This window comes from Sceloporus occidentalis, unplaced genomic scaffold, assembly GCF_023333645.1.
Source record: "Sceloporus occidentalis isolate IW3139 unplaced genomic scaffold, rSceOcc1.0.p SCAF_4, whole genome shotgun sequence".
Classification (NCBI taxonomy): domain Eukaryota; kingdom Metazoa; phylum Chordata; class Lepidosauria; order Squamata; family Phrynosomatidae; genus Sceloporus; species Sceloporus occidentalis.
The window spans coordinates 146,362,616-146,388,235 of record NW_028316984.1 but is presented as its reverse complement, the minus strand read 5'-3'; the positions used below and the strand labels follow the sequence as shown (position 1 = coordinate 146,388,235).

The 25,620-nt window shown below is 40.1% G+C and overlaps 2 protein-coding genes across 5 annotated transcripts; one reads left to right on the top strand and one right to left on the bottom strand.

The window, feature by feature from the left end:
- Positions 1–819: 819 nt before the first annotated feature.
- Positions 820–25,421, bottom strand: DNAJC17 (DnaJ heat shock protein family (Hsp40) member C17). Of its 4 annotated transcripts, none has more exons than XM_089521931.1 (11): positions 25,274–25,421; positions 22,226–22,295; positions 19,590–19,648; positions 18,629–18,716; positions 18,327–18,409; positions 17,640–17,736; positions 15,930–15,979; positions 15,322–15,399; positions 12,849–12,929; positions 10,102–10,224; positions 820–1,022 (listed from the first exon to the last, which is right to left on the bottom strand). In XM_089521931.1, exons 1-11 carry the CDS (start codon positions 25,349–25,351, stop codon positions 900–902), a joined length of 930 nt encoding a protein of 309 aa, XP_089378057.1. In that variant the 5' UTR covers positions 25,352–25,421; the 3' UTR covers positions 820–899. The 4 variants fall into 4 exon arrangements, with proteins under 4 accessions (XP_089378057.1, XP_089378058.1, XP_089378060.1 ...); XM_089521932.1 differs by having other exon boundaries at positions 15,930–15,970; XM_089521933.1 differs by lacking the exon at positions 820–1,022 and adding an exon at positions 1,389–2,298.
- On the top strand, positions 2,779–5,198 carry CUNH15orf62 (chromosome unknown C15orf62 homolog). The gene is made up of 2 exons (XM_089521936.1): positions 2,779–3,176; positions 4,039–5,198. The coding sequence occupies exon 2, from the start codon at positions 4,144–4,146 to the stop codon at positions 4,681–4,683; it is 540 nt and encodes a 179-aa protein (XP_089378062.1). The 5' UTR covers positions 2,779–3,176; positions 4,039–4,143; the 3' UTR covers positions 4,684–5,198.
- Positions 25,422–25,620: the final 199 nt, after the last annotated feature.

Genomic DNA, 25,620 nt, shown 5'->3' with positions numbered 1-25,620 from the left:
ACAGGACAGAACTTTGTTTATATGGTTATGAATACTGTAGCCTTTGAAAATGCATTAAATGCAGTTATTTTTTGCCTTCAAGTTATTTTCAACTTATGACAACCCAAAGGCAAACCTATCACAGAGTTTTCTTGGCAAGATTTGATCAGAGCAGGGTTGCCTTTGCCTTCTTCTGAGGCTGAAGGAGTGTGACTTGTCCTAGGTCGCCCAGTGGGTTTCCATGGCTGAGTGGGGATTTGAACTCTAGTTGCCAGAGTCATAGTCCACCGCTCAAATCACTCCGCCATGCTGGCTCTCAAGTGCATAACTGAATTTGTAAAAACTCAGTGTAAATGCTAAAGCAGTAATCAGATTTCTCAAAAGTGTGTAGAATTCCTCCTCTCAATACAAAACCATTTATTCTTTTATATAACATATTTTAATCTGTATCAATGCTCCCTCCTGAAATCCCCTTTAACCCAACAAATCAGAGTTATGACTTGGGATTTTTACATACCAAGTGGTGGAGTGAGGAGACTCCATATAAAAATGATAAGACATTTGTATAATTTATGAACATTTATGGAGGTACCATGAGTTGGAAATATTTTCTGGCAGTTTCTAGATAACTGCAATTTTAAGTACCCTAGCCCACATTTTCATTGATGGGAAGAGAAACAATGGTCAACAGACACAGCATATGCACTTCTTTCAAAAGGGACTGGTTATCATTTGTGAAAAATATTCTGAGCAGTACATCAATGGTCTTCATATAAATTCCCAGAAGATATAAATTCTATTGATTAGGACAGTAAGTATAAATTTCCAAGAAAAATACAGTTGTTTAAGAAAAAGGATATTTATTGACTTAATTTAAGAAGAATAATGAAAAGCACCAAACAATGCTGTTTTTCCTTGTACTACGTGCATGACTCTTCCTCGTCTTCCCGTTTCATCTGCTCAATCAGCTTCTGCCTCTCAGCAGCTTGGCGCATCCGCATCATCACAAGGCTTTCGTAATCCCGCTCCGAGACTACTGAATCCTAAGGAAAGAGTGACAGCAATTAATGTTAAATGGAATGGCTCTTTCAAAAGTCATAACTCTATTAAAAGAGAGAGAGAGATCATCCTCTGCCACAAAGGTGCAAGGAAAGAGTGCATCTCACAGCAGTGTATAGAAATGCAGACTCAATTAAGACAGTTGTGATGCTGGCAATATATTTGGCCTGCAGCATGCTAAGCAGTTCATATCTGAATCTTTTTGACTGAGTTAATAAAAATTGCTACATACATATAGTGAACAGAACAAATTATGCACAGAATGTAGACCTTATTCAACTGTCAGTAATGATTAGAATTGTGCTTTTTGATATAAACTACAATTGACAATGTCAATTGTTAAACTGTAAATGAAAAAAAGTTTCTTCTAGATTGTTATGTACAGTTTTACTTATTAATATATTGATCTGTCTATAAAGCTCAAAGCTGGAGAACTGTGAGATTTCTTAGGAAAATACAGTGGGCTCTTGGTATGCCCCGTCAATACCAAAATCCATGGATGCTATAGTCCCATTATATACAATGGTGTAGTAAAATGGTTTCCCTTATATAAAATGGCAAAATCAAGGTTGCTTATTCAATTTTGGGGGGAAAGAAGGAAATATTTTAAAGCCCTAGATTGTTGAATCCATTAGTGCAGAGAGCCAACTGTAATTGTGTTGATTGTTTTATCAATGATTGTTTATATAATTTTGCTGTAGAACATATGCCTGCTTTCAAGCTTGACAAATCTTGAGAATTTTTGTTTGCTTGACCTAGTGCACCGGACAAAAGAGAAGAAAAAGCCTTTTAAGGCTTCAAATTAATTTTTAGACCTCTATGAGATATGGGCAATCCTAATCATAACAGAAAAGGAGAGGATAGATTTTGTATGTGATCCTGATTAGGGTGTGAGGGTACAAGGCTGACAGAAGAATCTCCTCTGAATGCTTACACATCTGGGAAAAGGAATAAAAAGGTGGCATCCAATGTTAGCTAAGGCAACTTTCCCTAGAAATTTAATTACTATTTATATTTTTATACCACCCAGACTTGAAGGAATTTAGATCTGTGTATGCTACATTACACCTTTACAGTAAATTTATGAGGTAGAGGGCTTCACAGCTGAATGGGTATGTACCTCCCTGAACTAATCTGAATCCTGGCTAATGCAGAAGATCACAAGAAATCACTTCCTTCTATTAGCTTACCGGTATATGGTAAGAACTTCAAAATGTGATAGGAAATTAGTGTTTAATTCAATGTTCATTTTAAATGTCTCTGTAATAGAAGGAAAAAGAAATCCACTGTGTTATGAAGTGGGCTATTATAAACACCTTACAAAATAAGAGATCCAATTTATGTTTAAAAAGCAGATGCTTCAAGTCAAAAGAATGTTCAAAATAGCAACTGAAGGTGCTGCTACTGAATGTCCAAACTTCTCTAGCCTTATGATACCATGAGAAAGAATACCAGGGGCAAGTTTAGTGGATAATTGACTCATGTGTAAGGAGTAACATTCAACATAAAGATGGTCCCATTGTGGCTCTTAAGAGCTTCTGGGCCATCAGCTTTACTAACCAGCTGGTGGGCATGAGTTACAAGCACTAGAATTCTGTATTTTATCACAAAATGAGGGGGAAATTTCATTTATAACAACAGTTAGAATGAAATGAGTTTCTTGAACCTGGAGCTAGGGAGCCTGAACTAAATGTTACTGGGCTTTATTATACTTCCCTACCTTTCCTCTCCAACTGATACTAATGAAAGTAGTTCAAGTGCTCCATAGAAGCTTGGAACTTGCCTGAGGCACAGCATGTGGGCTGGTGCTCCAGTTCTACACACCTACTTCCTGCAACCTTGGCAATTAGCTAATAATGTAAATCCCAGTTTCTAATGTGACTGAGTCAGCAAGGGATTGACGCAGAACACACACAAAGCAATTACCACCTGCAAAACATACAGGTGGTTGACTGAGATGAGTGAAGAACACCACAGAAGAAAAGGTATTCTAGAGGAAGACAACTTAAAATATACATTAGATGGACTTTTTAATGACTGCCAAGGCAGGATATCTGTAAAACAGGTATGCTGTCACTGTGTTCGAAACACTTCCTTCAGAGTTCCTCTTGGCTACATTCCTGCTGTTCCATCTAACAGTAAGTAGTAACTTTGCATTTCATTTTGCTGACTAGTAAATCCCACCACTGATTTATTAACTCTTCAAAAGCATCTTTTTGCTAATGGGCTAATAATGAGGGACCAATGCTAATTTTACTATGGAACGTTGGATATTTTAAAAATATTGATGCTATCTTGTGCTCTAGAATCTGGGTAGATTTGTTAGAGGAATGGCATGGCTACGCTGGTTTTCAACTGTTGCTGATTTGGCAGACTATGCCTTGTGCCAAGCCATGCTTGCAGTCTGCATTAGAAAGACAAAGCAAGTGGGAGGGAGAGGTCATGGAACCAAGTGAGGATAGGGAAGCTACCCTTCAGGAGGGTAGTGCATGTGCCTGAATTCATGCTGAGAGAAAGAGAGAGGGAGGCAAACAGACAGATAAAAAACTGTAAAAGAGACTGTGTAAATGGAAACCTGTAATAGTACAGAACAAGAGAAAAGTGTTCTAAGAGACTACCTGAAACAATGGTTTGAAGCAGTTGAAAAATGGGAAATACACATGATGTATACCCAAAAACTTAAGACAGATTTTAAAATTCACAATACCTGAAGGGCTTTTTGTATGTACCTTCTTACATGTACATTTTACCCAGTGTTTATATTTATTTTTATTTACTATTATTATAAACCAATTTCAAGGGAAGAACACTCCCAATGTACCTTTACAGAATTAAAAAAATAAAAAACACCAATCCAGAACAATAAAATCTACTACTTTGGTAAAATCATTTTTAATGTAACCCTTGCCTACAGCTTTTAAAATGCAGGTAGGTGCTAAAGTGAATGCATCCATATGGCAGAAAGTGTTTCTTTCCCTTCTCTCTCTCTCTTTCTTCCAGAAAATAGGAGCTAACTGGTAAAAAGCCTCAATTTCCCTTGGGACCAAAGCCTCTAACAGTCACTGTGGAGTTAACTATTGCCACCCTCTTACGACTTCCTTCACTATGGACACTTGGCGGAGGGGATCCATCAGGTCTTCAGGTTTTTTCAAGCGTCTATCATTCAGGAGGCATAAGAAGCTGGACAATCAAGTCATTATCTTGAATCACAACAGTCAAACATTAGATAATGCTAGACAGTACAACCGAAAGGAATTCCTACGGGACTTGAAGGGGAAGTCTGCCTACTTATCATGCCAGAGCGAACAAAACCTAGCAACAAAGCCACAGCCCCCTCCAAAACCCCCTCGGCTGTATCTCGACAGTGCCAGCTGCCCCAACATAATAGATCACGCAGATTCCCCTTCTGCAAACCTGTCCTTTCCAATCACTTTACATCACTCCCATAAGGCAACTCAAACATCACCTGACCTATTCTACAAAAATCAAGACACAAACTGGCTCCCCTATGATACCTCTTCCTGGCTTGGTAAACCTCTTCCAGATCCATCAGACCCCCTTTTTTCCTTCACGCTGGATTTTGGGCCCTCACTCCTCGATGATGTTCTGCATACACTCAGGAAACAGAATTTGCTATTAAATTAGCTGGTTTTCCAGCTAGATCAGAGGAAGGAATCATACTGGATTACAGGCTATTCTTCACTGGTACATAACAGCCTAACCTACATTTTGTTCTTAAGAAGATGTACCCCTTTCTCATTGAATTCTCACAGTGCATTATCAGCAGAGTGCCCCATTGACTAGAAACCACAGGTACCGCTTCTGTTCATCATACTTTTCTAAGAATATTCTCACTGTGTTGGAGTACCTCATCCTCATAGTCAGGCAAGACATTTGCTACATTTGGACTGAGAGTTCCTAAAACAAAAGTGTGTGAGCAGAAGAGTAGGTGGTGTGACAAGATGATCAGTACCCTAAGGAAGAAAGAGGTTTGTTTGGATCATTTCAGCAATCCCAAATATCAAATACCTCTAAATTCAGAGACCTTCATATAAGGTTATCTCAAAGACTGAAGGCAGGAGCCTAGAAGTGTGCCTAGTTAAGTAGAGGTAATGAATGTGACAATTAGCTTCCTTTATATCAGTACACATTTTCTCACATTAATTCTAATTAATGGGCATATTTAAGCTATTGGAAAGTCATGCCATAAAGCAATTATTGTTATGTTTTGTATTCACCACCAGGCGGTAGGGGGTAGGGCTCTTACTATAGAACAAATGCTTCCGCAAAATGTGATGAATATGCATTCCACTGTAAAATGTGAAAGAGCGTGTATATTTTATCCTTATTAAAAGTATTTACTCTACATCCTTATCAACTCCTCTAACTTCCATTGACAAACATTACTTTAGCAGCAGAAAAACAAGAAAGAAACCTATGTTGCTGTTTTGGTCTGCCTTCAAGTCATTTCTGATTTATGGCAACCCTAAGCCAAACCTCTCATGGGGCTTTCTTGTCAGAATGTGTTAGAAGCTCTTACCTTCTCCTGAGGCTGTGAGAGTGTGACTTGCCCAAAAATCACCCACTGAGTTTCTATAGCCAAGTGGGGAATCTGAACCCTGGTTTCCCAGTGTCCTAATCTAACACACAAACCATTACACAACAGTGACTCTGCCCAACTATGTTACCTCTAGGGAAGAAACATGAAAAAGGTCCTGAAGGAACTCAGCAAACAAAACTTTCTCTTCCACAGTCTAAGAGAGACCTTCCACAAGAAAAATAATTTGCATGCTCCAGGGCCAGAATCAAGTGTCTCCAGTAGTAGGTTATTGACTTAAAGTAAGGCTTTTTATTGTTCATCTCTTCTGCTTCATTTGTGGAATTTTACCAAGGTGGGGAACTAAAACTTATTGTCTTCCCTCCAGTATTTTTGAATTGCTTCTGTTTTTTCCTCCACAAAAATTGCTTTGTGAAAGGATGAAAACTACTGCACAATATCTTTGACTGGTAGTGTTAGGAGCTCACTATTGGAAACAATATTGGATATCAGACTATCCTGAATAAACAGAAGAGTGATTCCCAGGCATACCCTCCCACTATGCTGGGCTCACTAGTATCACAGGGGCAAAATATAAACATGATTAACCTGGCCACTTTTATTTTGGGGGAAAAGTAGCCTTCAGGTACTGGCTTTCTATTGAAAAAAAAGTGTCTGGGTGCTTTTTGCCCTTGAAGGCAATGTTTGTTTTAAAAACAAAACAAAACAAAACAAACAAACAAACAAGCAGAAGGGAGTGCGGGGTATGATCTAGAAAGAGGATCTGCAGTGGCCTTTTCTCTAAAATAAAATTAGCTGGGTTAGGCATGCCGGTTTGAATATATGACCAGTGTCAATATAGTATGTCTCAGTACAGAACTAATACTTGTATTGATTTCTGAACCCCACACACATCTGGATAGCTGAGATTCTGACTGTGCCATCAAGGGAAAAACCCCAATACACGTCAAGAGTTTTTAATAAGCTGGCTCTTGCTCTTGCTTTAGTTTCTGGCTGAATAATACTAACAAGTCAGAATCAGATGTGAACTGAGGGTTTCTTGCCTCAGGTTAAAAGCTTAGGTAAGCAGCATTTCAAAATGTACAGTGTGCTCTGCTTTACATACTAGTGTGCTAGATTTCCACAAGTGAAAAAAGACAGCAATTTTGTCTCAATGTCAGTGTCAGGATAGTGCAGGGGTAGGCAATCTTTTTGAGCCGGGGGCTGGGTTGCTGTCCCTCAGACAACTGGGGGGGCTGAAGCCAAAAAATAAATAACTAAATAATTTTTTAAAAATTTAAATAAATAAATAAACCAGGACAAATGTAGGACAAAATTTTCAAATGGTGGACACTTTTTTAAAAAAAAGTGGAGGACACGCAAAAAAATTTGCTGATTTTTTAAAAAATGTTAATATAAATGCATGTTTCTGAGGCGTCTATAGACAACTGCCCCCCTTGCCCCTGCGCGCGAGAGGCCAAAGGCCCCGGCGGCAATCGGTGGCAGGACCAGGCTGGGGCCGGTCCCAAGGCCTCGCCGGGCCGCATCCGGCCCGCGGGCTGCAGGTTGCCTACCCCTGGGATAGTGCCTCTGTTATCAGGTACAGTAAACATCTGCTTAATCTGAATAAGCTTCAGAGAAAGTTGTCCATCTGTCAATCTTGTAACATAAAAGAGCTACTGAATATGCAATATTAAGTAGAGCCCTGATAAATGGATTAATGCCAGAGAGAGAGGGAGAGAGAGAGAGAGAGAGAGAGACATTGGAAGTATCCCATGTTTTCTCAGCTCCCCTCTAGAGAGCACAGGATTGCCCCTTTAATGGACTGTTCAAGATTTCAAGCACAGAGCAGGTAAACAGACATTAACTAAAAGGAGGGCAAATATATATGGTGATGTGAATGTAACAGAAAGCAGAACAATTGCAGGGCAGATGGAAAGAATGGAATTAGTACTAATATACTTTTTAGCTTCAGGACCCGTTCTCATTTTGAGGAAAGAAGTAACTGGAGATAAATACTAACATAAGAGATAATGAAGACAAACAATACAGCTTGAAAAGAGTAGGCGAAACAGAGAATTAAATTATTAGTACACAAACTGAAGAGAGCTAGTGTGTAGTGATTTGAGCGCTGGACTACAACTCTGAAGACCATGGTTTGAATCCCTTTTTGGCCATGGAAACCCATTGGGTAAACCTTGGGTGAGTCACACTCTCAGCCTCAGAGGAAGGCAATGGGAACAAACTTTGCTAAGAAAACCCTGCAACAAATTCATTTTAGGGCTGCCAAAAGTAAAAAACAACTTGAAGGCATACAACAACAACAACAAATGCAGATTCAAATTCTGGCTACTGAATTTCAGACGGGTTCTGTAGAGAACAGTATACTCTTGGCTGGAAGGAATGTGAGGTCACACAGGAGTAATTCTACAGACACAGGAAGGGTGGGGATACACATTCACAGGTATGGGACAACAAGAAAATGTTTTCATTATCAAAATGTTAGCTTGACTGGAACTTTGACAGTCACAGGTCAAAAGTACAAAGGTACACTCCCCACACTCAGTGCCTGACTCACAATGAATCTTTTCACAGTTCTGAGATTCTGAATAATTGTGGGGATTTATTTTCAAAGTACTTTTGAAGTTTTATAATCTCATTTGCTTATAGGCAAATATAACTTAATCAAGTTGTAGAATTCAGTTTTCTTGGGAATTGGCACAAAATTCAGTATGTTTTTCAAAAATACCTCAGGATTCAAATCTATCTCAGTTTTTTGGGGTAACTGAGGGACAAAAGAGACTGCCCCAGACAAAGCCAGATTGGGGCTGTGGCAGCCGCACACGACAGTCTTAATCTGCTGCGGTGCCAGCCGGAAAAGGAGTGGTTTTGAATTACTCCTATTTCAGCTGCAGAAAAGCCATCTTTAGTGGTTCTTCTGTGGCCTGCGAAAGTTGGGACCTTGTGGTGTGTAACCACCATGCCCCCAAGAGACCTGGAAGCCATACCATGTGTGTGCACTTGGGCAGCTGGAAGCTGGCTCCCAGGCAGCTTCAGTGTGTGGCGTCAAAACGCCATGCTCTGAGGCCACCCAGATGTCAGCGCAAAGGGGCGGTCTGTTTCACCCCTAATTCATCCCTAATGAATGTTGATATTGCTGGATCAGTTCTCTGTTATGCTAACTAGTTAATGGGCAAATCTCTCATTCTGGAAAAAGCACTTGCTTCTATCTCCTTTCACTCTGAACGATGCACCAATGTTATTCATTCTAGTTGGCAACCCACCAAATACCAGTGTTAAATATAAGAGCTTGTTTCAACTGCAGTATGTTCCCCAAGTTGCTTCTGTATTAAGGAACAAAACCTACTAATGGAATTATGGAAGCGCTCAGAACAGAATGTTTCAACTTCTGCAATGTCAAAGGAAGCTGGAAGGCCTCTCTTTGACTGGTGTAACCCTTTTGCTATCATAGAGCTATGAACATAAATCACAGCTGCCAGGTTTACCTCTCAGCTCAAGATATACTAATCATGTACAGCAGGCAGACTACAGCCTCCCAGTCAGAAGTGCTGTGATGGAAATCAGCCAAGATACACTGAGTCACAAGCCAGAGATATAGTAAGAAGCAATACTCGCAGCCAAAGTTCTTCCACCTAAATGCAAACAAGGGCTTCTGGCTAGAGTAAGCAGTTGCTCTTCCATCCTTAACAAAGGGACACAACACCAAGGACTCTACGGAGGCCTGTTTGTGACAGCTTTGTCTATGTTGTTGTGAAGGGAGAACATTAACCTTGTTTTTTTGGTTGGGTGGTTTTGTTGCTGTTGTTGTTGTTTTATCCCATCCAGTCAGAAGGCTGTTACCTACTCCACTCTAGGCAGGACTATCTATGGTTGTAAACAACCTGCCCTGTGTAGTCAGATAGGGAAGCCACCTTTCACAGAGAGCTGCAAGTATACCCAAGCTGGAACCGCCCAGATTCCAACACAACCTCAGGGAAGTTAAGAGGTAGTTTCTCAGGAAATGCCACTTGGAATCAAGTACCAAGAAACCTGCTAGCAAAACAAGAGAACATGCAAACAACAGCTTCTCCCAAGAAGCTGCCAGAACACCTGCTCATTAAATACACAATTGCTACATTCTCACCTTCTCACCTACGCACTGCTGGGGGAAATATGCAGGCCATGTGTACAGAGAAAAAGAGGCCAGACTATAGTCAAAGGTATCAGTACAATGTTCAGCATAATTTACAGAAAACAAGAGTACCTTTTTCCACAGGATTGCATTTTATAAACAGCACAGATCCACCTTTATTGACCCAAATCTAACCTAACAAACACTGATGACATTATTCTAAATCAATTTTAATTATCAATAATTCAGCTAATGTGCTAGTATAGCATGTCTATACAAATGATAAAATCCAACAGTTTACAAAAGGATGCAGAGGTTAAAAGATCTCTCTCTCTCTCTCTCTCTCTCTCACACACACACACACACAAAGCAACAGTAATCTGCACTGCCTTACCTGGGATATTTGTGGTTGAATGGTGCCATCGGCATACAATGTGCTGCCTTGTGGTTGGCCCTCTAACCAGGTGATTTTTAGGGGATTATTTATCAGTCCAACTTCATTTTTTACTGCCATCGCCTAAAAAAAATTAAATGCTTGCAATTATATTCCTTATCATTCAACTGAGGCATGTTTTCCTAATGAAACTCCAGGAAACAAAGGAAGAGTCATAGCCAAATTTAACTGTAATGCTAGATGAAACCTGAAAACCCTTTCATCTAAACTTGGACAGGTCCCTCTTCCAAACTCCTAGCTAGGTTCACATCAGTTTGATTCCATAGCCTCTTTCTCACCCCATTGCCATCTTCTCTTTCTCTGCTACAAACTGGCAGGATACAGATTGTTACAAGGAAGTGCTTGGGAGACAAGAAACAAGGTAAGTAAAACAAATCCAGATTTCTCCAAACAGGAAAGTCATGCCACATACTATAAGGAGAATTAAAAAGTAAAGTCACTGGATAGTGAGGATGACGTCTCATGATTTTTTTTAAAAATTAAAAATAAAATATTACTTGAATAATAAACAATTAAATGTAAAACTCATCATGACGTGACAGCTAAACTTTCCCTTAGTCTTACAAAAATGAATTAATGGCTCTGTCATAGTCACACTTGTGCAGACTGAGCTATCTACAAACAAACATGAGCTTTCATGTAAGTTATTAATCTCATAAAAATAGCTCTAGCCTGTCTGGCACTGAACAACAATAATTAGTTCTTGCTTCAAGTTCTGGGACGCTTTCACACTATACAATTATATTCCTTTGATGCTTTTTGAATTGCCATGGTTCCATTCTATGGAATCCTGGGACATGCAGTTTTCTGAGGTATTTAGTGTTCTCTGCCTGAGAGCTCTAGTACCTTCCCAAACTGCAAATCCCAGTATTTCATAGGATGTAGCCATGGCAGCAAGGGGCTGTAATTGTCTTTTGGGAAAGAACCCTCAAGCTTTCAGCTTTGCTTCTCAGGTGACTAAAGTTTCATGATATACAATGTCATATGCTGAGTGAGATTGTGGTCATAGAGGTGGAGCAGAAGCTTAACAGTAAGTTACGGCACACAATACAGGACTGGAAGGCAAAAGGGTCCCCACATTTTACCATAGAAAAAGAAATAGTGTCATAGCCTCTCCTGAGCATAAGAGAACCCCCTTATTTGGAAATTTTTAAAAATTACCTCCCAGAATTGCTTTTAAAAAAAAGGAACATGTGTCAAGTGTAAATAGCATAAGAAGGGGATACATAGTCCACTTTGAGCTAGAGTTCCTTCAGTTAGTACACCAATTGGTCACAGCCAGTTACTTCCTCTTGCAGGCACAGAGAAATTTTTATCATTTGGTATTATTCCCCCAAAGCCAAGAAATCAAATGGGAGTGGAAAAAGCAGAAAAACTTGAATTTCTGTGTCAGCCTATGAATGAAAAGGACCGGAGGACTGTAGACAAGAAGATCTAGCTGTAGGGCAGTATACATTTATTTACTGCTGAAATGCAAAAAAAGTTTTTAAACTGTAGCATCTGAATAATTTACTTCTGATCTTTCCTAATGTACTGATGTAGCACCAATTGATACAGGTATCTGATAAATTGTACATTGACTGTACACTGATTGATTGTACAGTAATGACTGTATACTGTGCTAAGAAGGTTGCATTAAAGATATACAAGATTTTGTTAACAACAACAACAACATCATAATTTATTTATAGCCTGCCTTTTCCTGAAGGAATCAAGACGGGTTACAAATAGAAAAACAGTAAAATACAATAAACACAAAATATACATTTAAAAATAATCCCCTACTCTAACCCACATCCCAATCATAAAAAACAAAACAGTCTAAAATAGCTTACAATATGGGCTAAAAAGTATAAGCTAAAATAAAGGTAGAAAATTAGAGCAAGAGCATCTGTGTTCACGGGGTAGACAGGGGCTATCCGTATCAAAACAGTAAGACAATAAAGGGGGAGGCTAATCTGGAAAGGTCTGCCGGAAGAGGTCCATCTTAACAGCCTTTTTAAAGGCTGTTAGGGTGGTAATGTGACAGATCTCCTCCAGCAGGTCACGCCATAGCCTAGGAGCAGCAGATGAGAAGGCCTTCTGGGTCTTCTTAGGCTGTCTGGTCTTTTTAGGTTGCAGCAAATTCTTCCCAGAGGACCTTAATGCCCTGTTGAGTGGTAAATTAACTCAGATTTACAAATCATATCTGCATCTTTATTCAAGAAACACTGAATGCTAAGAACTGTCCTATTCAAGACAGCAGGCCCCTGTATCCACTGGGGTTTGGTTCCAGGGCCCCTTGTGGATACCAAAATCCGTGGGTGCTGAAGTTTCATTATATACAATGGTGTAGTAAAATGGTGTCCCTTATATACAATGGAAAAATCAAGGTTTGCTTTTTGGAATTTCTTTGTCTTTGGACTATTTTCAAGCTGTGGATGGTGTAATCCATGGATACAGAATCTGTGGATACAGAGGGCTGACTGTACTATGGCCCTTTCCATACAATATATATTTTCCCAGAACAAATGTATCATGCCCCCAAACAAATAACTTTTACAAGATCAATGTTCACATTATAATAATGCTGTGTCCTTCACAAGAGATACCTCCTGCACTACTATGTCCAGCGTGATGCACCAAGAAATCCCAAAGTTAAAAACAAACAAACAAACAAACAAATAAAAAAGCCCACAGCAACTTACAGCAGCTTTTACTGTGGCAAATTCCACAACTGCACTTCCAGTCTTCTTGCTTGAAATCAACAAATTCAGAACTTCACCATACTGCCAGAAGAAGAAACGAGAAGTGAGAGACAAGTCTATAGGAGAAACAATATATTTTAAAACTTTAAAGCTCTGACAAATCTGCAAGTACAGATGACAGAAAAACTGTAATGGAACAAGGGAACAGTACTGGCAAAAGGCAATTTATAATGAATGCATTCTACTGTAATGATTCGCGAACCAAGATTTGAAAAGCCAATTGAATATAGCAGTGAGATTGATCAACAGTTTATTTGGATTACAAAGCAACGATTCTTTCTGACCAGTTGGAGTCAAATCTAAGTGGTGCTCCAAAAACACCCCACCTTTCAGAATTCTCTTTTCAGACCCCCCCCCCCTTTATCCAGCCACAAGCCCATGCTGCTTCTAACATATCAAAGAGGTCTTTTAACTGGCTACTCCACTTCCTAATGTCCTTATCAACTCATCTTTCCTAAAGCTTTATTGACCATCAAACACTTCTTCACTCAGGACCTAACAGAGTCATATATCTTAACTACTCCAGCCATTGTCCATCTGTCACCATTTTTGCATTTCAATTGAATTACAGAACTCTCAGCTGTTTGCCTTCCCTTCCTGTGGTTTCCTCTAGTAAACCATAGCTCTGTTTTTCTATCCCCATTGTTTCTCTATCCCCGTTATCACTACATTACTACTACTATACCCCCTCATGTTTCTCATCATGGCAGATTCTGACATTTCATCATAGCAGATTCTGACATCTACAGATATATTACTAAGGCAGCTAGCAATTTGAAGGGTAAAAGAAATGAGACACAGAAAATTCACTGAAATTCATACATCATACTTGTGGGAACAAAACCAATTAGAACAGCAAAACTGTGTGATTATTAATTAATTTCAACAAAATCCACAAATTATAGAGGAATCTCTAGCCAGACAAAATCAGCGGCTGAAGAAGAATAGTTATCAAGAACATAGTAATAGTAATGAAGAAGGAGAAAAACGAAACAAAACCACATCTCTGTATCAGAGGTTATTCAGAAATCAATGTGCAGGAATATATTAACTTTAAGACAGTTTTCAAGTTATTAAATTCTTATTGGGTGTTCATCCATTGTTTTTGACTTGTGGCAACCTAAGACAAACCTATCATGAGTTTTTCTTGGCAAGATTTGTTCAGAAAAGGTTTCCTTTTAACTTCCTCAAAGGCAGAGATAGTGTGAGATGTCCAAGGCAACCCAGTGGGTTACCATGGCCAAGCAAAAATTCGAACTCTGTTCTCCAGAGTGATAGTCTAATGCTCAAACTACTACATCAAAAAAGAATTAAAGGATATAGCCTCATAGGTTTATGAAGAAATTCATATCAGTCATTTTTGGTTCATTTTTACACAACAACCAAGTTTGTATGGAACAGTAAGCCAGGATTCACTATATTTCTGGTTTACCATCCTGGCTTTACTATACTCTAGGTTTACCAATGAGTCATGTGTTGGTATATGCAGTTGATTTGTTCCCATTTGGTTCCTCCCATTAATGCAAACAATTAAACAGAGCAGGTATGGTTTCTTCAACACACTTTCCAATCTGGCATTCTGGTTTGTTGCTCCCAAGTAAGCTAGGATGCATGAGCCTTCTCTGCTATGGTGCACTGGCTGTGGAATGTCCTCCCCTAAGAGGCCAACGGATGGATGCTGATGTTAGTTTTGTTTCAGCACTAGGTTAATGTTATGGTGTTGCTGTTTTTAATCAGGGTTTGGGGGCGTAGGGATTACAGCCTGGCAAGATTATTGAGTTCTGCCCCAATGTACATGATTTTAAATTGATATAAATAATTGTAAGTTATTTTAAAATGCTGTATAGTTTTACATTGTATTAATGAGTTTTGCTCTGAGAACTTTTGCTACAGAACACCATACAGCTATTATAATAAATTATAGTGGTTAAATGCCTGTACTGCAGCCATTCACTCAAAACCACAAGGTTGCGAGTTCAAGACCAGCAAAAGGGCCCAAGCTCGACTCAGGCTTGCATCCTTCCGAGGTCGCTAAAATGAGTACCCAGACTGTTGGGGGCAAATTAGCTTACTTGCTAATTAGCTTACTTGCTGTTCACTGCTATGATCTTTGGAATAGCGGTATATAAATAAAACAAATTATTATTATTATTATTATTATTATTATTATTATTATTATTATTGTCCTGGTTGCAATGAGTGCCACAACACAGGACCCTAAGTTCCACAGGTATGTTGAACAAACCATTTCTAGATTGTTTAATGGCTTGCAGTGGTGGGAGAAGGCAAGTAGAAGCAAATAGGCTGTGTGTAAAAACACAAAGCACAGTAAACCAGGATACACCAGAATTCTGACTTACTCTTTTGTGTTAGGCAAGACTAACTAAAAAGAAGCAGCATTTTGGAACAGAACCTTTTGTAGAATTTGCAGAAGAACATCTCTGGAGTAGCCTCCTTTAGTCTCATCTTCTTTTCTGCACTTCCATCGTAGCTAATAGAGAAAATTGACACATTAGCTTCACATAGGTAGCAAACTGGGTGCAATATACAGGAGAATTTAGCATTTGTTTTACATGTTTGATATAGGAAAATTTAAATATACGTAAATATTTGTAGGCAAATGAAAAAGGATTTCTAGACTACATATGAAAAAACACTAATTCTATACATAGAGAAGAGTCCATATTTTAAGAACATGGGAAACTTTTATTTATTTATTTGATTTATATCCTTCCTTTCTCCCAAAATGGGAAAACTGGTACATACATCGAGCAGCATCTTGCAACCTGTCACTATCCCAAGTCACAGATGTAATTACCTTCATCCTAGTGCCTAGATTCTAGATTAAAGTGCAAGGAACACATTAGGGTGAAGTAAGAGATCATTCTCATAAGCAGCGAGGATGCCAGGGACAGTCCAGCTTTCTGGGAGGCTGGAGGTGATCCATGTGGCTTCTACTGATGGAATGATAAGTTAGTTGCTCATCTTTCTTCATAGCTCAGATTTTGGGGAATGTCTTACTTTGAGCTTGGGTGTTCCTTTGCCCTCCTCTCCATACACATCTTGTTTACCTCAAAGAAAAAAGGGGGAAAAAGTTATACCACGAAAACTATTTTGAGAGTGTAAGGTAGCTTTTTACTAAATGGAAATATTCAAGCAATTCTGCATTAAGGACACACTAATGTACCTCCACCACAAAGTATTTCTCTGTAGACAAGATCTATGCTGGCAGGTATCCTGGCAATGATATAAGCCCAAAAGGAAGTCTTATGCATATTCTCATTATGCCTATTTAGAGCAAGAGACTACCACAGAAAAGCAAACTAAATGGATCTTACAGAATTTTCTACACCTGATTCAATAGTACGGACACAGACAACGACTTGGCTATGTTAATGATTTTACTGTATTTTGGCATGTTTTTATTGAATATTTTATGTAGTATGGTATTGTGTAAATGTATTGTTTGATTTTATCGGTTGTAATCCCGCCTCGATCCGCAGGGAGAGGCAGGAAATATATTATTATTATTATTATTATTATTATTATTATTATCATCATCATCATCATCATCATCATCATCATCTGAGGGGTGACACAGACGGGCAGGAAAAAGTGACGTGAAGCTGCCTTTTCCAAAAGTGATCTGAGTCCCCACCAACTGCATTGCCGGCTCCCAAAGTGCCTGAAGTGCACATGCCGTGACCACACTGTGCGGCTTCAAGCTGCACCGCTAGTTACTTTTAAAAAATTGTTCCCCCCACCATCCCTGTGCCCAGTCACAGGAGCACATCACTGGTGACTGCAATCCATTGGATGGCCATCCCTGTGAACCTGCACACAGTTACATGTGCAGTTGTGAAGACCTGTATACATACATAGAGAGTGCAGAAACCATTATCTTTATTCATGATTCTGCTAATGGAGTGGGATTTGTGAATATATCTCAATTCAGCTGTTTCTCTTTCCACTTTCCCTTGGCTCCAGAACTGCTACATTAAATTTGCCCATTGTAAATCCATAATGTTTGAGTTTCTCTCTTGTGGATCTGAGCAGACACAGTGATGCTGAATGGTTTGGTTGTTAAAAAAAGTGGATTTGATAGTGTGTTCTGGGTGGAGATTGGAGGCATTTAAGTACAGTGTGGTGTTTGGCTGTTCACTACACTATAGTGTAGTCCTCTGTATCTGTACAGTGGCATTGAAGTGAACTTGTCTGTGTGGATTGTTCTGGGTTTAGGTTGATGGCAGAGGGAAAATGGTTGTAATTCTAATGCAATGCCTCAATTTTTTTGTTTTTTGTTTTTGCATGAGTCCAAATGATGAAGAGGTCATCAGTATAACTCCGTTCAAGCAAATGCTTCTGTGTGCAAGACCTGAGGAAGAATTCCATGTCACTTATGAAGGTAGTTGCATAATGTGGTACCATCTAAGTGCCAATAGTAGTGGCATTAATTTGAGGGTATAAGTTACTTCTGAAAGTGAAGCAGTTCTGAGTGAGTACAAAGTGACAGAGTTTGTTGCTGGATGTGCTATATGGTACTCCAGTAATTGCCTATATGTGAGATGTTGGTATACAAGTGATTCTATAAACTGAAGATACAATCCTGTACACTCTTCCTTGCAAATCCCAATAACCTAAAACACAAACTGGCCAAGACTACTGAAGGTTGTATTCAGAAGAGAAAACACAGACAGCATAAACAGAGGCTCTGATCGTGCTTGTTCTTACCAGGCACCCGCTGTTCTTTCTCAAGTCGGATTTGTTCCTTAATGAGTCTCTGTTGCTCTTCCAATTGGCGGGACCCTTCTTCACGTAACCGTTGAATCTAGAAAGAAAGGCAAAAGTGTGACCATGTTGCCTAAAAAAATGGCTGTTACAAAAACAATTTACATCTTTACATTTTATATACTACATTTTTACAGACTAAGACTGTCACAAGGAGTAGGCTGATGGCAGATCTAGCTCTACATTCTGTGACAATCAACAAGAGCCAAATGGAAAAGTTTTTATTTTCAAGAGTGTAAGTAGGAAGATAAAAAGCTGCCTTACATGAAATGAGAACACTATTTCATTTAGCTTAGTCTTGACTACACTGACCAAAAGAGGATTTCTACATTTTTAGACTGGAGTCTAACCTTGCTATGCCAAGGACTGAAACCTGGGACTTTCTGCTTATGAACCACATGTTCTACTATTCAGCTATATCCATTCGACTCTTGAATAAATGTATCTCTTTATGCTGCCTCTTCACACATATGAAGATGCGAGTTTAGATTCCCCTTCCTCCACGGGATCCCAGAATAATTTATTTAATTACCCAACCCCCAATCCAGTAACTCTCAGTTATTGCATGTACCTGCTCTGACTCACATTTCAAACAGAAAATGACATTTTGTCCAGTAATGCTAGCCTTACCTCTTGTTCCAAAGTCCTAGTTATATGGATCTCTTCCTCCCTGCTGACTTGAGACTGGGCCTCTTTTTCCCGGGCTTCGAGATCTGATGCATAAGAAGTTCACAAACTCAGCAAAACACAAATACTTTTATAATAGGGTGAAAACAGTGCATATGTGGGTTATAAAATACTGATGCAATAGCATGATCTCAATTTTTAAATAACTTTATTGAAACTAATTATTATAGACATGAATCAATTATAAGGATGCCTCCCCTTGGCATTTATCCCCTATGTGGAAGTAATGTCCTGGATTTACATACCAAGCTTGACTTTTTTTCTCCTTTCGTCAAGTTTCTGAGTTCTTTCTGCTGCCTGTTTCTTGGCTTTCCTTACTTTATCATATGCTGCCTGGAGAAATAATGAAGAACACATTGAAAGAAATTGAAGTTGCAATTGCATAAGTAAAAATCCTAAAACTAAGGAAATAAAGCAGGAGAAAGCATGTGTAAACCTTCTCCAAAGTTAACTAAAGCATAACGTAAGTAGCTGAGAAAGAAGCTACCACTTACACTCTTGACTATAGGTGGGATAAAACAGACCACAGTAAAGGGGAAAACCAGAATTTGGAAAAGCATGAGTGCATGCCATTATGTTTTTGAAAAAAATAGTCCTGCTATTTGCTGCCAACTATTATCAACATTGTTTATTTCTTTTTAAGGCCCTCTGGATATCATTTTCAGGAGAAAAGCAGTGTAAAATATTTTAAATAAATTAAACTGAAACATAAGGCTTTCTCAATTCTTTGGTGATTTCCTTTTATTTCTAGAAAAATAGTATGGAGAAAATCAAAACACTGAATTATCATTGCCATTTCTCATGTGAAGCATGAGCACAACCAGCTTCTTACACATGACATCAATAGGTAAAAGAAGCCCCGTACTTTCTTATATAGAAGTTCATCCATATTATGGTCACATTATTTCACTGTAAGATAAAGGAGTTCTCAAAAATTAATTTTTGAGTTGTGCGGGAAAATCATTGTCAACAGCAGAGTTTTCCATTCATCCAAATATGCCCAAGCTTGTTGATTTAGTTCTACAAATGACCAGGGCACTCATTCCCTTGCACTGGACCAGCAGGAAACAACCAGTGGATCTGTAGTGGCCCATACAAAAGCAGTTGAAGTAAGTGCCTGGGTGCTTTTTTGTTTCTTCAAGAATTCAGGTGCAATGGCAGAGCAAGTATATGCTTGCAGTTATGAGACTGAACTAAATAACTCACCCTTGCTGCTGCATCTGTTAGAACTGCCAATGTTTGGGATAACTGATGGAAGAGCTCAGCTAGGGAACAAAAAGGGAAAAATTAAAGTGGCAACATAGGAGACTGCACACAATACCTGGATATAATGAAACTGAAAATCTGATTTTACAGAATGGGACAAGCTTTTTGTAACATTTGAAAACGAACCACTGCCACAACGACTGAGTTTTTAACCAAGAGGATGCTGAGTTTTCTTTCCTTTTTGTGGAAATATTTTAAAATAGACTATTAATTCATTTGTCTTTTGATATCTGAACTTTACTTATTATTCACCTCAGTGGGAGCGACCTTGAGTCCTATAGAAAGGTGAGGCAGGATACAAATTCAATAAATAATTGCCACATAAACTTCTGAAAAGTTGTTATTGTTGTTATTATTTTATGTATTTACATCCTGCCATACTTGTAATATAGGGACTCAAGGCAGCTAACAAATAATGTAGATATAAAGTTTAAAAAACAATTAAACAATCTAAAAAGTTAAAAGCATCACATATTACAAATATTAAAATGTATTTAAAACTACATACAAACACTGACATTTGAATTGCACAGCATTTAAATGCCCTATCCTCAGGAGTTTGAAAAAGTCCACCTCCGGAAGGAAAGCAGTGATGAGGTCATCCTGGCCTCTCTAGAGAGGGAGTTCCAGAACTTGGGAGCACCTACCTCTTGTTTGCTCCCACCAAACAAGCCTGAGGGAGAGGTGGGACAGAGAGAAGGACTTCTCTTGAATGATACAGCACTCTAATGGGCTCATAAAGGGAGATACGGCCCTTCAAATAACTGGAGCCAAGCCAAATACAGTCGTCCCTTTGTGCCCGTGGGGGAGCAAAAAACATGGGACCTTAAGTCCTGTTGTTTTCTATGGTAGCGTGGTGTGTGCATGGTCGCTAATGCAGCCATGTGCATGTGCCTCCATTACAAACAGCGGGGCCTTGCCATCAGTGGAAGCTCAAATCTGCAGATGGCAAGTCCATGGATAAGAAGAGGCACTGCAGTGCTTTTTAGGTCAAAACCAGCATTTTGAATTGTGCCTAGAAACTGACCAGCAGCCAATGGAGCTGTTGCAAGAAGAGAGTTGTGGTGCTCCCTATATCCAGCTCATTAACCTCTCCCCATACAGTCCGCCCCTCACTCTCAGGTCGGGTGGGAAACATCTTTTAGGAGTTCCAGATGCTCGACTTAATTCATCCCGGAGGGCATTCTCAGTTTCAGCCCCTCAGCTCTGGTACTCACTCCCCCATGAGCTCCATACAGTCACCACCCTTGATGGTTTTAAGAAGAACCTGAAGTCCTTTTTATTCCGCCAGGCTTTTCCCCCATGAGCCTGCTGGCATCTTTCTTCCTCCCCTGGCAATGTAATTGGTGGATTCCATCTATCCAGCCATTTGTATGGGGTTGTTTTGCATGGTTTTAACTGTTTTTAACTGTTTTTAATTGTTAACTGTTTTATTGTTTTTTTTGTAATTGGATATTGTGTATGTTGGGGAATTGGGTTATGATGTTTTAATTGTTTTTGTTTGCTTGTTGTGCACCGCTGTGATCTTTGGAATAGCGGTATAGAAATAAATTATATTATTATTATTATTATTATTATTATTAACAACCTGGCTGCAGCTCTTTTGGTAAACTGAAGTTTCAAAGATAGCCGCTCATAGAGATTATTACAGTAAACCAAAAGGGATACAAGAAAGGCATGTACCACCATGGCCAGATCCAACTTCTCCAAGAACGGGTGCAGTTGATGCACTAGTTTTAACTGGGCAAAGCACTCCTGATCAGTGCTGAAACATGGGCTTCCAGGTTCAGAGCTGAATTCAACAATACTCCTCAAACTGCGAACCTATGTTTGCAGGGGTAGTGAAATCTCATCTAACACAGGATGGAACCCTATTCCTACATCTGTCTTTCAACTGACCAGAAACTGTCTTGTTTGGATTAAGCTTCAGTTCATTTGCCCTGATCCAGTCTGTTACAGCTGCAAGGCATCAGTTTAGCACAGGAACATCTTAATTGGAATTAGGTGGGAAGGAGTGATAGAGTTGGGCATCATGAGCATACTGGTGACATCTTACTCCAAAACTATGGGCAACCTCTCCTAGCGGTGTAGATGTTAAAAAGCACTGGGGACAAAACTAAACTCTGAGGGACCCCACAAACCAACGCACAAGGAGTAGAGCAGGTATGCCCCAGCACCACCCTTTGAGAGCACCACTCCAAGAAAGAACAGAGCCAACATAAAACAGTACCTCCATGTCTCTCCAACAATCACACAAATGCCAAGAAACAGCACAGAGCAATGTAATTCTTTATACGGTCAGCTCTCTGTATCCATGGATTCTTTATCCACGGAGTTATGGCCTGAAAATATTAAATATATATAAATTCCAAAAAGCACACCTTGATTTTGCCATTTTATATATGGGGTATCATTTTACTATGCCATTGTATCTAATGGGACTTGAGTACCTGCCAATTTTGTTATCCATGGGGTGGTGTGTGTGTGTGTGTGTGTTCCTGGAACAAAATCACTACTGGTGACCACAAGAGGACAGTATTAAGAAAAGACTGAGTTTCCACAAAGACTGTCAATACCTGCTTTGGGATTATCTGGATTTTTATCTGGATGGCAGGTTAAGGCTTTCTGTCTGTAGGCTTTCTTAATCTGCAAGAGACAGAAAAATAGGATGGAATGAGGAAATGTAACATAGTTAAAGGGAGTAGAAACAGCTTTAAGAACAACAGCTAAAATAATTATATTATTCTGTCAAAGGGTGACTGATAAAATGTGACAGAATCCAACCAATTACCATAATAAATTATGAATGGTTGCCAAAATCTAACTTGACTGCACATTTCACACCATAGCAGCACAAAATACACCTCTCACTAAACAACCAGGTTTCTACACTTCAGGTTATATGGAAATACTGATGGTGGAAGACCTTCATTGATAGAACATAGGCAACTGGATTAATCCATCTTGGCAAATTACAAAGCAGGATCTCCTTTTGAGATGGCACAGAAAAATATTTGTGTCAACACATCGGCTAAAAGCATCTGGTATTTGTGCACCACCTTGTGGGCAAAAACTAGGTTACAATACATATTTACTGGTTATAACACTATTTGTTCAAAGCATCTCTTCTCATACATGCTCTTAGAATTTGTTAAAACATGTTTCCAAAATGCTATTTACCATATATAATTGGCTATAATTCAACCTCATGTATAAGTCGAGGGCAGGTTTTGGAGCCAAAATTATGGATTTTGATATGACCCATGGATAGGTCCTGGGCATGTAACAAAGGATCTAAAGGATGAAGCAAAGGAAAACAATGCTGAAGAATTTACAAAATCCCAGCAGGCATAACTGTTTGTGTTCACACTAAAGGCTGGATGGATGAAGAGGGTCAGTGCTTTCAGATTACACTCTTTCCTTTTACCAGAGTCAAAGTGCATTACTTACACTGACCTGTGGATAAGTCAACCCAACCTTTTGGGGTTCATTTTTTGACTAAAACTTCTAGACTTATACTGTACATGAATATATACAGTAAGTGGTTTCCCTCGGTGAGTGAAAATTCCCTCCATGCAACTAAACAGGACAACGCTACAAAAATGGTTTTTCTTTTAAAAATAGTTATGTGCAGAATAGCTAGTAAGAAAAGGCTAGTAGCTTTTTCTAAATTGCCACAATACAGCTCATACACAATGAACCAGTACTATTAATCAATTATTACAGAGACTGAGGTAAGGATGCATTTAACTGAAGTGTTCTGTTGAAGAGTAATTACTGGCACTGTATATACCAGTGGTCCCCAAACTGTGCCCTTTAAGAGATTTTGGACTTCAGTTCCCAGAAGCCTCAGCCATGTTGGCCAATAGTCTGGGATTCTGGGAGCTGAGGTCCAAAATGTCTTAAAGGGCACAGTTTGGAGACCACTGGTATATACTTATATAAATGTTAGCCAAAAATTTGACCTTAAAAACCTGGGTGGCCTTATACATGGGTCCAGGTATGGTACTTTAACGCTTACCAAAAAGGAACCGTCCCCTTCTCTGTGTAGGGTGGCAATAGGTGAGAGCTTATTCCATCTAAGGAGAACCTAAAAAAGCACTGACCCCCTCAACTTTCTCCACTCCGGTGCCACAGGATGGAAAAAAAGGGAGGATAGAAAGACCTGGCTGAGAAACCCCAATTGCAGTGGGTTCTTCTTCAGTGCCATCCTGTGAATGGCGGTCATGGCAGCTCTTTGGCGCTTCCCCTTAAAGGAGCACTGAGAGGAATTGAGCTTTGAAGGATATGCATAAGACATTTGTGTGTGTTTGTTAGCTTTTCTGAGTTAAAATCCCTCCTCATCCATCCAGCCTTTGGAATGAGCACAGATATACCTGCCAGAACTTTCTAAGTTCTTTGGCTCCCCCCCCCCCCCCTTCGTCCTTTCCATTTGGTTACGTTTAGTTATGCAGATGAAACCAAATTAGGAGGGATAGTTAATACCCCAAAGGACAGGATCAAGCTGGGCCAAAGCTAACAAAATGAATTTCAACACAGAGAAATGTAAGATACTGCACTTAGGGTGGAAAAATGAAATGCACAGATATAGGATGGGAGACACATTGCTGAATGAAACTACGTGTGAAAGGGACCTAGGAGTCCAAGTAGACCACAAGTTGAACATGAGTCAACAGTGTGATGCGGCAGCTAAAAAGGCCAATGCGATTTTAGGCTGCATCAATAGAAGTATAGTGTCTAGATCAAGAGAAGTAATAGTGCCACTGTATTCTGCTCTGGTCAGGCCCCACCTAGAATATTGTGTCCAGTTCTGGGCACCACAATTCAAAAAGGACATTGAGAAACTGGAGCGTGTCCAAAGGAGGGCGACAAAAATGGTGAAGGGTCTGGAAACCATGCCCTATGAGGAACGACTTAGGGAGCTGGGGATGTTTAGTCTGGAGAAAAGAAGGTTAAGAGGTGATATGATAGCCCTGTTTAAATACTTACCCACAGGACATGTTAAAATCCATAATTCTGGCCCCCAAACCTGCCCTTATGCATGACCCAGTGGGACAGCTATAGGAAGTCACCATATGTACTTGTCTATAAGTCGAGTCCACGTCTAAGTCAAGAGAAGGCTTTGGGGCCAAAATGATAGACTCTGACATGCCCCACGGATCAACTGAGGGCAAAACCTAGGGATATGAAGCAAGGATCTAATGGATGAAGGAAAGCAAAGCAGTGCCAAAACCCTTCAACCCTTCCCTGTGGCGAGACTAAAGGCTGGCAGAGGAGGGAAGAGGGGGAGGTGAGTGCTCCCAGGGCAGAATAACCCTCTTGCCTTTCTCCAGGAGGGAGTCAGAGGGCCGTGTCTGCAGGGGCCATGGGTGAGAACTCCCTCCGCTCAGGCTTTGCGGGGTCAGTTTTTGACTACGCTTCTTAGGCTTTGACAGCACCTGAAGGGAGCGGGGGACGGGGCTGTGGGCCTTGGACTAAGGCTCTGGAGACCAGGGCTCAGCCATGGGGCCCAAGAAGCCACACTCTCTCAGCCTCAAGGGAGGAAGCCTGCCAAGGGAACCCCAGGAGAGCTTCGGCGCTTGGAGGGCATTCCCTTCAAGTCCTCCTCCCGGGGCCTCTCTGACCTCTTTATCTGCCGCCTTCTCGCCGACTCCCAGCAAGGAGTACAAGTCCAGCTCCAGCAGCTCCTTCTCCAACCCCATTTCCTTCCCTCGCTCTTCCCAACCGTCGCCTCCTCTCCTCTGGGGTCTCTCTCCAACGTCCAAGCCCTCCGTTTACCTCCCACACAAGGGTCTCTCTCGACCGCGCTACGGTTCCTGGGAAACGTAGTTCTTTCCACTCCACAATTCCACTTCCCTATAGCATGAAACGACACCAGACGAACTACCATTCCCATCATGCCCCTCTTCCGGCGAACCCCCACGCTGCCGTAAAGCGCGGACGCGGACGTTTTGAAGCGACGCCCCCGGAG

Excerpts from the sequence above, each read along its gene's own strand:
- CUNH15orf62 (XM_089521936.1), top strand. The coding sequence starts at position 4,144 with ATGGACACTTGGCGGAGGGGATCCATCAGGTCTTCAGGTTTTTTCAAG.
- DNAJC17 (XM_089521931.1), bottom strand. The coding sequence starts at position 25,351 with ATGGGGTTGGAGAAGGAGCTGCTGGAGCTGGACTTGTACTCCTTGCTG. Across the intron at positions 19,649-22,225 it reads TCCAGATAATCCCAAAGCAG|CTGAGCTCTTCCATCAGTTA; the intron begins GTATTGACAGTC and ends TTTGTTCCCTAG. Across the intron at positions 12,930-15,321 it reads TTCTGCAAATTCTACAAAAG|TATGGTGAAGTTCTGAATTT; the intron begins GTTCTGTTCCAA and ends TTCTTCTGGCAG.